Source organism: Centroberyx gerrardi, chromosome 4, assembly GCF_048128805.1.
Source record: "Centroberyx gerrardi isolate f3 chromosome 4, fCenGer3.hap1.cur.20231027, whole genome shotgun sequence".
Taxonomy (NCBI): domain Eukaryota; kingdom Metazoa; phylum Chordata; class Actinopteri; order Beryciformes; family Berycidae; genus Centroberyx; species Centroberyx gerrardi.
Window position 1 is genome coordinate 18,997,854 of NC_136000.1, and position 13,278 is coordinate 19,011,131.

A 13,278-nucleotide genomic window follows, 5' to 3' on the forward strand; every position below is an offset into this window, starting at 1 on the left:
AAACCAATCTCAAATATGATGTTGAGCAATTTTCCAAAAAACAGTGCTTTGTGTACATTTAGATCTCTAAAAGCTCATTTGATTGTGCCCAATTGTGTGTTAATGAAAAGTTTCAAGGTTATGGAGCTTGTTGCTGTCCGTTCTCATTGCATGTCCTTGAGATCTCGTGGAAGATTATGTCACTGTCCAGCGCTTGTATTTGTAATTGCATCTGCAGGTAGCTCACAATAACACCAAGCTCTGTCTGGAATGAGAAACCAAACACCAAGATAAAAGGAAACGCAAAAGCCGAAACCAATACCCAACGTCTGTTTTATACCACACCAGACGGAGATGTATATGTAAAAACTACAAAATTATTCTAAATGAACCTCATCCCATGGCAATAATGACTTGTCAACAGCACTGTATGTTCCAAAAAAACTAGCCCATATCATACGCTGCCAATTAAGCCATGAGAAGAGAGTACATGTAGTTTATAAATATGTTAGCTGGAGCTGTCCGTCCCTTTGCAGAGGCCATCTCAGCCCCCTGCCTGCTCGCAGACACAGACCAGATAGTCCACAAACAGCCGACAACCAATGGCAAAGGTTCTGTTTATTTCAGAGGGGCTGTCTGTTGACTCAGAAGGGCCTCTTTGGATGGAGCAACAACCCGTCAATGATTAAACTATTGTTTTTGGATACATTAAGGATTATAAAGGAGCCATTCACATTCGATTTCCCACATATGGATCCCTCTTACAGTATGCAAAGGGAACAAGCTGCGTGTGATAAAGCTTTAAAGCACCAATATGAACGTGTCCGGTACAGACTCACACCTCACATCGCATTGTTACATGATAAAATGGCATTGATCAGTTCAAGGACAGATGGGAACGATTGCCACACAGTCTGCTTACAGAGGAAACATTTTCTGTGTTAGACTTCAATTACTTCTTGTACTTATAAAACCATAAACTGCTCAGTGTAGCATGACTGTTGCAACGATAAAATGCCATATATAACTCACAAACACACACACACACACACACACACACATAACACACTGTTTCTATTCAGTGATAGAAAATGTAAACTATTAGACTGATAGCGGCGCTCCTGCTTGGCTGGCCTGTACTCATACTAGTTGCTTGTGTCATGCTAATGACTTGATGTATGTGCAATGTGTGCGATGTTAGTGTATGTGGGTGGGATTTCTGGTCTGCTCGAGAATTCATATGGCAGCCTCTTCTGTTGGCCAGATAAAGAGGGATTTTAGGGGAATGGGGGTGGGGGGTGGGGTGGAGAGGAATGGACAGTTTAATTAATAACCACCACTCCTTTCTCCCTGACCCCAACTGGTCACACATGTTCTCACTGGAGCCCAGACAGAAGCAGTCTAATGTTCATTAGCAAATATTGATGGTACGGTAGTTCACAGCGTGGATATCAGAAACAGACTGAAGGCCGCTGCCAGACTGGAATTCAACAGGGGAAATCAACTGCCTGGAATAAGGTAGGGATTATTGACTGAGCAAGAACATATTTCATGTACAATGGTGACACAATGGTGAATAGATGACTTCTTATGACTCTGCGGTGTGCCACTGTATCCGATGTGGGGAGAAGCAGGTTTAGCTGTTGTGTGGGCTGACAGAGTGGACTGGAGGTCTCCAACTCCTTGTGGGCTGCTGTTGGATCTCAGGGGAAATTAAAGTGGGTTAATTAAAAAAAAAATGTGGCAGATGAGATTTAATGGTTCATATGTGGCTGTGTTTTCACATGGCTTGATTTACTTCCACTGTTCATTGTGGCCTCGTGTCTTTTAATGTCACAGCAGAAAGGCCGTAGAGAAGTTTGAGGAAATAATTGTTACTCTCGAGATGCCATCAAGGGATCTACAATTCAAATACCTGAAGTTTTATTACACTATTCAATGAGCTGTATATGGCAAACTAAGACATCAGCCTCGGAACCTTGCATAGGATTTATAAAACCACCTTAAGGAAGATACTACACAAAAGTGATTGTGTGACACATGCTGCAAAGTGTTCTTGAATCTGTAAGGGAGCAGGACATACAGTATAATAACAGCTTTGACAGAAAGAGAGCGGTGCCTCTGTCAGCGACACGCTGTCAGGGAGGCCTTGTTGTGGCCCGACCTTCATCCTCCACCTCCCCCCTTCCTGCATGGTAGCCACTGAGTGCCTCATCCCTATGTGGGAGAGAAGAACTGTCAAGTGTGTTGATGTAGAGACTCACTACCTGTTTAATTACTCTCCAGCGGGGGGTTTGGAGGATGATACAGACCTATATGGGTATTCAACTACAGTGGCAGCACATAGGCAAATACATGAGCACCCATACGAATCTTAAGGAACTTTATTTCCTTTGGCAGAATAACATAATTCACAAAACTCACCTGTTGTTTGATGCTTGTTACAGAACCGGACTGGACCGAGGCTTACTGCTACCTTGTGACTGAGTACATCCTGCTTTTGCTTCTGAGTTGGAGCCTCACCACCCTCCTGAATGAATGAGTGGGTGGGCCCCGACATCAATGTGGTGGGACCGCTGCAAATCCCACCCAGCGATGGATTCTCCCTCTCAGAGAGCTCCCACTTGTTTGGTACGTCTTCTTGAGATAAAGTAGAACATGGCCAGTCTCTCTCACACACATTAGATTCCAAGCACTCCAAGCATATCGCACAGTAGCAGCCAGCTAATAACACTGCCCAAATGTGAAAATGACTTCACACATTACTAGCCAACTACCTGTAATGATGCAAAGAAATGTGACTGTCAGGTTAATGAGTAGCTGTGACAACCTTTGCTCCCCTTGGCACTTCTCAAGCAAGCGCCAAGTTCTTCTGTTCTGGATGTACTGTTCCCGTGTGTCTGAGGAAAGGCTTTCCATCAAAGAGAATAAAGGGAAGATGTGTAATTAGAGGTAAAGGTTGAACCAAAGGTACAGCTGCAAACCACAGTGGGACTATTGTGATCAGAGCACGGGGTCTCTGAGTAGTCTGTGTGCTTGGTCACATAGACATGGCCATGGTCCAGACCAAGTCTTCAAGAGGTCAGTGTGACACTTTATCATTTTACTGTATATCAGTTTACTTTGATTGCTGAATGGCTAATACTTTTTTACAGATGAGGGACTTGTACATTATATGGTCTTTGAAATCAATCGTCATCCCTCTCCTTCTCCTGATGTTAAAGTAAATGTCACATAACATGTCATGAATATGTCATGTAATGATTAAACAATATTGTGTGAGATCTTGGTTTACTTTTCATCTGTAACATTCTCGTATCAGTTTCAAATGAGCCAACGTTTAGTGTGGAGTTACATGTCATTCTAACAGAGACAGTGTGCTCTGTGCAAGTGAGTTGTTAATCATTTATGGGTTTACAGTATATGTAGCTGTGTGGATTACCATCCACTGTTGAACCATTATCTAAGGCTGACCAGCTTCTGCAGGGAAGCACTTGATATAACATCATTATCCCAGACGGCTTTCTCTTTGGGATTTGACCGCTTGTGAAATAGCTCACTGCAGTTTCACCATTCTCATCCAGTCAAGAAACCAACTGCTTGCTTGATCCGCCAAGTTTACATAATCAAATGTCCGCTTCTATGCACGCTGTTCTTAAGTTGTCTTATAACCTTTCACCGATTCCCCTTCCTTGCTTAGATATTCTGGCAGACCAAGGGAGTCCTCTGCTGCAGGATCCGGACGTCTTGCCCTTCACCAGCTATCCCAGCATGCAGTACCCGTCCATGGAGCCAGCCATGTCTTCCCCGCCTTACTACTCCAGTCACAACTACTACCCGCAGTACAGCGGAGAGGAGTGGTACTCGCATACAGGGATGTATGAACTGAGGAAAGGACCCCTGGAGGTTACCTATGATGCCGAGATGGAGGAGGTGTCCGCTGTAGTGCCTGCCGTGTGCAAGAGGACCCGGCACATGTCACAAGCCGGAAGGGTCAAAGGGGAAGAACTGTGTGTGGTGTGTGGAGACAAGGCCTCTGGATACCACTATAACGCTCTCACCTGTGAGGGATGTAAAGGTGAGAGGAGAAGTTGGCTTCTTAACCACTGATGCTGGGTTTTAAAGTTAGAATAGTGATTTTTGACCCCACCTGTGCTTCCTGTAATGAGAACGGCTTTGCAGGTGAAATGAATTTTAGAATTTGAACATACTGAATACCTCTAAAATGCCACAAAACACAGGGAAACACTCACAAATACATGGGAATAATGCAGCCTGTAAAGAAGAACTTCTTCTTCAGAAGCTCTGTTAAGGCCCAGTGGAACAGCCTTTCACACAAAAAAGCTGAAGTTAGCATGACATTTTCATAAAATGTTGTTTATGATATTTCTGTTGAAAACTTTTGATATGTCTATTTATCTGAGACAGGTTTGGACAGCTTTCCATCAGCATATACTGTTTAAAGTACATTTCCAGACATAGTGGAAGCCTATGGCGACGTAGAATGACGTTTGACCCACATACCAAAAATGATCGTATTTTTAGCTGTTGACTTTAGGGGCCTCCCATTATAGAGATGTACAAATCTACAAGTCTGTAGCAACAGTTCAAATAGCAGCTGGCGAAGTGTAATACAGGATCATTTGTGGATTAAAACCTTGTTAGCCGCTGAGCACTTGAACATCAATAAGTCATTTCATACCAATTGTGCCCATTAGGCCCGAGGCCCACTGGCTAAGTGAGAATGATTTCACAGGGGAAATTCAGTTGTCAGGACAAGCACTGGTGCTGCAACTGGCTCACAGTTTGTGTGCTGTTGTTGGTACACATTGAGCTTTATTTAGTTGTACCTTTCTTCAATTATTAATACTACACACTTTGCTATGTTGCTGTTCATTCCATATTTGATTAGATGCCAAGAAGGGACAGTAAATCCAGCAAAAATCTATCAAGTTCTAAGTCTGACTAGTACTCCTTGGAATGATGACCAAATTGAGGTTGATTTGAAGAGAACAAAGGATATGCATGTCTCTTTAACCCTGAAACAATGTGGAGAGCAAACATAACTTTACAACCTAGCTCCATGTAAAAATTACCCACTTGGTGACACCCAAGAGGTGGCCTTTAGCAGCTCTTCCCCATGTTTTTATGACACTGTGGATTTGCTCTGATTCTTGTCAAACCGCAGGGTGAATGGATATGAGTGTAATTCCACACTGTAAGGTTGGACAATGCCAGGAGTGCAGCCGCTGGCCTGCCATTTGACTGAGAATAGGTTGAGGTCTACCTGGCCTGTACCTGGTGCTGCTGCCAGATTGGGTTCCCTCTCAGCTTTCTGCTGTACAATGCAGGGGGAACCTGAGCTCGGCTACGCTAATGCATATCATTGTGCTTAATGTTCTATGTCAGAATGTCTAATAACTGTTCTGTTCCAAAGCGTTCCAAAGTGCGTGTGTGTGTGTGTGTGTGTGTGTCTGTGTGTGTTTTGCTCTACTGCTCTAACTGTCTGAAACGTTGCCAACAGGGCTCACAGGATTCTCTCTGTTACATTATTAGAACAGTGTGTAACGTAGCTGCCCTTTTTTTTTTCCTAATTATCCTCCGTTGTAAATTCTCCTTTATGTTCAAAAACTGCTTGGAGTAAAATACTGTAGTCCGCCTCAATGGAATATACTGTATATAGGCCATTTCTGTTTTTTTATTTTATATGTTTGCTATTACAACAAAATACAAAATGTCTTTCCATCAGCATATATTGTACCAGGCTCATGATACTTACATGTTTTCCAACCATGTTCAGGCTTCTTCAGACGGAGCATAACGAAGAACGCTGTATACAAATGCAAGAGTGGAGGGAACTGTGAGATGGACATGTATATGCGCAGGAAATGCCAGGAGTGCCGACTAAGAAAGTGCAAGGAGATGGGCATGCTGGCAGAATGTGAGTATCTTGCTTGTCAAGACCTTTTGGTACGTAGGACAATCTTAAAAGGACAATAAAAACAAACCTTTATGAATAAGGAAGGGAAGGAAAGGAATGAAATTCTGTTCCTAGATTCCTACACTGTAATGGTTTGATTCAAACTGATTTGCACTGTCCACATGCAAACACAAGGTAATGATTTCGTCCTTTCGGTAGATTCAAGAGAGGCCATCAAAGACCCCTGCGGTGAGCCCTCACTCTACTTTCTGACATGGCCTGTTGAATTTTACTGGGGGAAAGTATGTCACACGTCACACAACAGGAAGGCCTAGCTTTTGCTGCTGCTGCAGAAAGTAAAGTGGACAGTTTATGTTCCATTTAACAAAAAGTTGATGCCTTATAAAATGGCTGCTGTCATGATAATAGACTTGGATTATCGTTTGCATTAATAGCTATCTTAAGACCTTTATCTATTATAATAACCATAGCAATATAGTTGTAGAAGAAAGATTTTAGAGAACATCATCAGTCATTTTGAAATACTGAGCAATGAACATTAGGTAACAATTTTTCCCTCTGCAGCATTTTGGAAAGAAACCATTTGACTGAACTGGAGAATACTGTACCAGAAATAAGTCCTCCACAAAGAGAAGATAGAATCCCTCCTCCAGAGCCAAGCCATTGAGGAACATTAGTTATTGGGTCTATTTAGAGCCGTCAGCTGAACAGAGCAGGAGGACGGATTGGGCTCCTGTTGCTCATAAATAGTGCAGGGAAGTTGTGATGAATATTGCAAGGTGGCAGGCACTCATGACCCTGCCTTCTGGTGCAACAGTGACTCTGAGTTGCGTATATTGATCTGAAACAGGTTTGGACCGCAAGTCAGACTTTCTCAAAGACGCTTTTAGTCACAGTGTGAAAAGTGGGTGTCTTGACAGCTCCCATTTAACTCCATCTCCCAGATCACTCACTTCCCTGTCCTCCTCTGAGGTTTTGGATAACGTTTGGCAAAGGGAAGTTCTTTTACTTCTTAATTGATTTTATACAAATAAGTACAGAAATAAACAACTGACAAATTCAACCACCAAACACGTAATGGATTAATGAGTTGTTACACTCATGCTTTATCATTAGCATAAGGTACAAAAAGATGATAAGATGAAACATTCCCTGTGGGGAAATTAGGTTGTTGCAGCAGCAAAAGTAATAGGATTCAACACGCGGAAAAAGACAAACGTGCAAATAGAGTATAAAATAAACAACAAAACACTAGAAACAATAAAGAATCAATAAAACGATAAAGCATTAAAATAGAATACAAACAATTGTGGGGTTATATAAATGTGTGCTGGTGGCAATTGAAACAATTGTAAAGTGTATTGGTGGGAAATAAGGAGTATGGATTACGAACATGTATGGATTAAGTTACAGTTGTTATGATGTTAAGATATCAATGGCACAAAAATACAGAATTACAATTAAAATTCTAAAGCTCACCAGTGATTCTGTGTAGTAACCAATATTAAGGATGAACCACAGGGATACATCATAAATGCATCTCTATTATAAATGCATTAGAAATGTATCCCTGATAAATCCAGTTGCATGGAGTTGAATAAACAGCTGTGAAGTGTTTGACACACAACCTGAAGCGCTCCTCACTGCCGGCAGGCCTGCTGACAGAGATCCAGTGTAAATCCAAAAGGCTGCGGAAGAACACCAAGGCCTCGCCAGGAGAGTCTACTGGGGACGAGACAGAAGGGGCGGACAACACAGACAGCAAGCAGGTCACCTCTACCACCAGACTGACAAAGGTAATCACAGCCTCTCCTGTTCTCCAGTATGACACCTAGTGCACAAGTATTAATCATTTGAGTATTTCTCTTCGAAGTTTTTCTCAACTGATTTTACATATTTCTCCAAACTAATGCTCTCAAAATGCCCTCAAAACAGTCAACACAGACATTGAAACATACTCTCATTTTGCAAAACAGAACCAATTGCATTTCAAAATGAAGTGTAGCTTTCTTTTCAGATCATATCTTTATAGAAACCAAATATTAACATCAAAACTACACGTCGCCGATTGACTAGATGATATACTCAGCTGCATCCGCACAGGAATACCAATCATGAAACATGTTAATCAAAAAGTTCCACGATGCCTTTTTTTCCCCCATAATTTAATTTTGTTTTATGGAATTTCATATTTTTTCATACATTGTTGATGAAATGTTTTCCTTTACAGTAGGCAAAATGTCTCACAATATCTCACATTTCTCACAATTTTGGAATTACTATAATGTGTAATAATTCAGTTTCACATGTGCCACTTTTGCACATTTGTAAATGTGTGATACAGTAAGGAGGTAGAAGTATTGATGAACACAATTTGCTTCAAAAGTAATATTCACAATGACTCTGCTTATCGTCAACCCTTTCATTTCTGTCAGGTGCTATTAGCTTTGTAAAATTATAAAGAGTTTATATTTTTTGAGAGGATTGAACTTAGTTTGGCGAGGTTTGTGTGTTGTGTTTGGAGAAATGAAAGATCTAGTTCTGAATTTCACATGAAACCAACTAAACTCTACAATCAGTTTTGTAAAATGATCAAGGGTTTAGAGGCTGTGTTAACTGTTTTGAGAGCATTAGTTTGAAGAAATGTGCCAGATCAATTGAGAAAAACTATAAGGACTGGAAAACAATCTGCATAATGTGATGCTCACAGTTGCTGGGAATAATGATAAATGCGCCACTAACGGGTGAATGTGAGAAATAAAGTACCAATTCCTCACATACCACGCTTGGAAGTTGAACTGTGATTCTGTCTTCTTAATCCCCTATAGAATGTTTCCCATCCCCTATAGAACGTTTGCACTCCATAAATACTGTGATTGATGTGTTGTTTCTTTATCCAGGAAAAGGTTGAACTCACTCAAGAGCAGCAGGTGCTCTTGAATTTCATTGTAGATGCCTACAACAAACATCGAATTCCTCAAGATATGGCCAAAAAACTGGTACGTTACACTCAATATCACTTCAAACTGCACTGTTTTTTCTTCAAACTACTTGGGTTACTGCCATTAAAAGATCCAGCAGATGTCCTGCGGAAAACTGGCAGCAGAGACCAGGACCCATAGGCACCAAGTCAATAAGGAGAGATGTAAAATCCTCCTACCTGAAACTAACAAGAACAGTACAGCACAGAACAGTACAGCTTATGCAACTCGGCCTATCAGCCAGCAGAAACCTCTGTCTCCTGTCAATCAATGTGATCTGTTCCAATGCTGTGTGCTCATGTTGTCTCCCCAGCTACAAGAACAGTTCAACACAGAGGAAAACATCCTCCTGTTGACAGACATGGCAACAAGTCACGTGCAAGTTCTGGTGGAGTTTACCAAAAATATTCCAGGTATTGTATCCTAGTTGTATATATATCTCTCTCAGAATGGATCATAGATTATTAACCAAACCTGTGATAATAAAAAGGTCTTTGGTTATCACAGGATCATATGGACAGTAACATAGATGCTGTGCAAGACTGTGCAACAATGCTAACAGAGACACTGATACTGTGATATTGATACGCAGACAAACTGGCTTAATATCATTCCCATGTCATAGCTCAGCTCTATTGGCAAGGGGTGTATAATGAGTGGTGTGGTGGCTCTGGCAGGCTTTCTATCTCTGGATCATGAAGATCAGATCGCCCTGCTGAAGGGTTCGGCTGTGGAAGCCATGTTCCTGCGCTCGGCTCAGGTCTTCACCAGAAAGATGCCGCATGGACACACGGGAGTGCTGGAGGAACGGATACGCAAGAGCGGTAAGTCGAGGAAGGAAGGTAGTCACTATCTGACACGGCATACTTCCATCACCAGAAATGTAGTATTTAGTGCAATCATAGTATCATGAAAGTGTGATCTGAACTTTTCAGTGTGGGAAAATTAGATCTTCCCTCCTGATCCTTGACCTTTGGGAGCCTCGGCCCTTTTCTCCACCAGCAGTCCACACACACAGCAGAGTGACATTTTGTAGGTCCGTCCGCAGTCACGCAGCCAAGTCTAGGCAGGTCTAGCATGAATAATGGATCCGCCTGATCTGTGTGATGCAGCTGGGAGATGTGTGCTGACCTGCTGATTGTGGATTGCTGGGTGTAGGTTACACATGCAAACAGACCCTTACTGGGTGCAGTTTCATGCTGTTTGGGCGTGTGTGTGTGTGTGTGTGTGTGTGTGTGTGTGTGTGTGTGTGTGTGTAGGGGCATGTTGGTGAAGGAGAGGCTGCAGAGGAATGCAGCACCCAACACTTCAATGGTCTTGGGTCAACACTGGTGTTAAAATACACACACAGAAATCATAATCACAAGCCCGACGTCCCTCACTTGCCTTAGGTTTCTATTGCGAATGTATAGATTGTATCTATATTTCAAATTGTATCTATAGTTTCAAATTCTTTAAAATAGTTTTCTAATTGCAGAAAGTGAACACACACACAAAACTTAACGAGGTGCAGACTACCAGGACCAGTGTTTTAATGCCTTTGTCAGATGTATCACAATTTCAAATTCTTTAAATAGTTTACTGTCAGGTGGTCTTAATAATTATTGATATACTGTATATGTGAGGTGTCATCTTGTCAAGCCAGGCTGGACAGTTAAATGGGCAGTGACAGCGATGGCAGGAGTGTGTGTGCGTCACTGGGTCCCTTGGCACAGGTCCAGCTGAATGGCGGGGTAAGAGATATTCACACTAAAGGCCAGTCTGGGAGAACAGAGAGCAAAGCTGTCTGAAGAGACCATTGTCTCTTATCAAAACATCAAGAGTGCTATTGTCCACTTCTCTCCCTCTGAGCCCCGCTGGCATTTTTGAATGCTTGAGGGGCTCGATGATGTCTGAGCAGACAGGCTCCTCCTGCCAGTTTGAAGGGGGTCTACAGTGGAGGCTGTTGCCCACTCGCAGGAAAAGACAGCAAACTGAATGAAGTCCTATGAAATGAATTCTTTTTTAAATTAAAGAAAGCACTTTGTGGTTTGATAGCAGTGCATTTTCTAATATTCCCTCCTTATCTTTCACTGAATCATTATCCAAAGATGGAGAGCGTGCAAGTTCATGTCTGTTTTCAGAGAGCTGCTGATACTGTATCTCTATCATCGTAATTCTAGGCTTACCGGAGATTTCCACGCGTTAGAGCTGAATGAATGGTTATGACTCACAGTTCATCAAGATATATTTTCGACGACCAACGACCAACACTGAGTTAAGACATCAAAACAATTAGTTTTAAGTAACAGTAACAGATTCTTTTTTAACAGTAAAACTGTACTATCATGCATAGTAAGTTCTGTTTTTGTGCTCGCAAATTGCAGCAAATGGTATTTAGGAAATATGCTACCCAACAGATGAAAGACTATGTATTACCATATAAAGTATATATATCAATTGGCATCACTTGGACTAATGTATATCAGTGAGTCAACCCCTCTGATCAGTGACAGCAATATTTCCTTCTAATAGTTATGGAAAAGTTTTTGCACTTGAAACAACTTTTGCCTCTCCCAAACTCAAAGTCTTTGAACACTCTGCTGTGAACTGGCATTACTTTTGATACCCAGTATATCTTCAGATACATCTTCATGAATAATAGTCAAGGAAATTGTACTGCATGTTCTGTCGTTCTTTTTTTCTTGAAAGAAAGGCCCGCTGCTATGATTTGTAATTGAACAATTTAGCAACTGGTGTGAGTAGTACCCATGAGGTTTTTCACCGATCAAAGCTGCACTATTTGACCTTATTGTTGTATTGTTATAAGTTTTTCAGGGGAACGTGCTTGTCTGCAATCAACATAAAAAATTCTTGTAATGCCTATTCCAGATCTGCTCGACCGGTTCATATTTTCACCTTCTTCAACAATTCTTTTACTTCTTCATATGGCATAAACACGTGACGAATGACCAATGTATGTAATGCCACAATTTATTGAATATCTTCCTGCAGGTATATCAGAGGAATACATCACACCCATGTTCAACTTCTACAAAAGCATTGGTGACCTCCACTTGATGCAGGAGGAACAGGCTCTCCTCACCGCCATAACCATCCTGACACCAGGTGAGCCAGGAAAAACACTTTTCACTGATGCATCAGACAGATCTATGTTTCCTAAATCAACATCCAGAATCTTTGATACCCTAAATAATTGATTTATCATCATGACTGGGTCAGATGTCCATATAAACAGGCAATCAAACCTCAGATGGCTATCCGTAATGTGATTCTCGCTTTACATATGCATTTGGGCCTTGCAGTAGAGCTCTCTCAGGGTTTTTCCTGACTGTTGTTCGCCCTGCTCCCCCTGTAGATCGGGCTTATGTAAAGGACCAGCAGGCTGTGGAGAGGCTTCAGGAGCCCATGCTGGATATGCTGAGGAAGCTCTGCGCCCTGCAGCATCCCCAGGAGCCGCAGCACTTTGCCCGTCTTCTGGGCCGTCTGACGGAGCTGAGAACACTCAACCACTACCATGCGGAAATGCTCTCGTCCTGGAGAATGAGCGACCGTAAATTCACCCCGCTGCTCTGTGAAATCTGGGATGTGCAGTGACAAAACCAGGAGACAGGCAGTGAGGTGTAGATTGGGGATGGTAACATGAACATTTCAACTTGCAGGACAAAGTCATGGTCCAACTACAGTGCATATTTATATTGGATCACCTGAGGCTTTAGGATGATGAGTAGCCTACATGTAATGACTTTGTTAAACCCCTGCACTAACTGCCTCTATCTTGCCTGACTTCAACAACAGTGAAATGTTAACAGTATGTCATTATTCATGTATTGACTCAGTGGCCGTTTAAGCATGTTTGACTAATATTGCTTCTGTTTATTCTACATTTCCTGGCTCACATCATCATGTCTGTTTACTGTTTGGTTTAGCCAAACCAAACTGTCTCACTGTAGAGACATTTGAAACACTTTATTTGCTATGGCAGAGTTCTCAACACAAGGAAACTGCTTAAAGACTGAGATTTGAGAATAGTCTCTTCATGCATACATCATATCAAAAATCTTGAAAGCCCAGCATGATAGTCGAATACTGTATATACAAACACTGGAACCAATTCAAAGTAAGTATGGTGGTCTTAAAGAATTGTAGCATTTAAATTATGCAGACTTTCATCATGGGTTAATTTGTTTTTTTATTTCTAAAACGCAAGTCTCCATGGTACTTGCTAATGTACTTGCTGTATTGTAAATACACATAAGTGGTATTTTCTGGCTTAATAAAAAAACAAAATTAATAGGAAAATAAGTTGAAGTGGCTAGAAATTTAAATTTATTTTAATCCCCATTAGCTGGCACTGAGGTAACAGCATTTGTCCTG

At 41.6% G+C, this 13,278-nt stretch overlaps 1 protein-coding gene across 2 annotated transcripts; it reads left to right on the forward strand.

The window, feature by feature from the left end:
• Nucleotides 1–2,513: 2,513 nt before the first annotated feature.
• Nucleotides 2,514–12,498, forward strand: nr1h4 (nuclear receptor subfamily 1, group H, member 4). 2 transcript variants are annotated; one of them, XM_071920097.2, is made up of 9 exons: nucleotides 2,514–2,610; nucleotides 3,680–4,057; nucleotides 5,780–5,920; nucleotides 7,574–7,716; nucleotides 8,821–8,919; nucleotides 9,215–9,314; nucleotides 9,579–9,725; nucleotides 11,896–12,009; nucleotides 12,260–12,498. In XM_071920097.2, the coding sequence occupies exons 1-9, from the start codon at nucleotides 2,514–2,516 to the stop codon at nucleotides 12,496–12,498; spliced, it is 1,458 nt and encodes a 485-aa protein (XP_071776198.1). The 2 variants fall into 2 exon arrangements, with proteins under 2 accessions (XP_071776198.1, XP_071776268.1); XM_071920167.2 differs by lacking the exon at nucleotides 2,514–2,610 and adding an exon at nucleotides 3,030–3,060.
• Nucleotides 12,499–13,278: the final 780 nt, after the last annotated feature.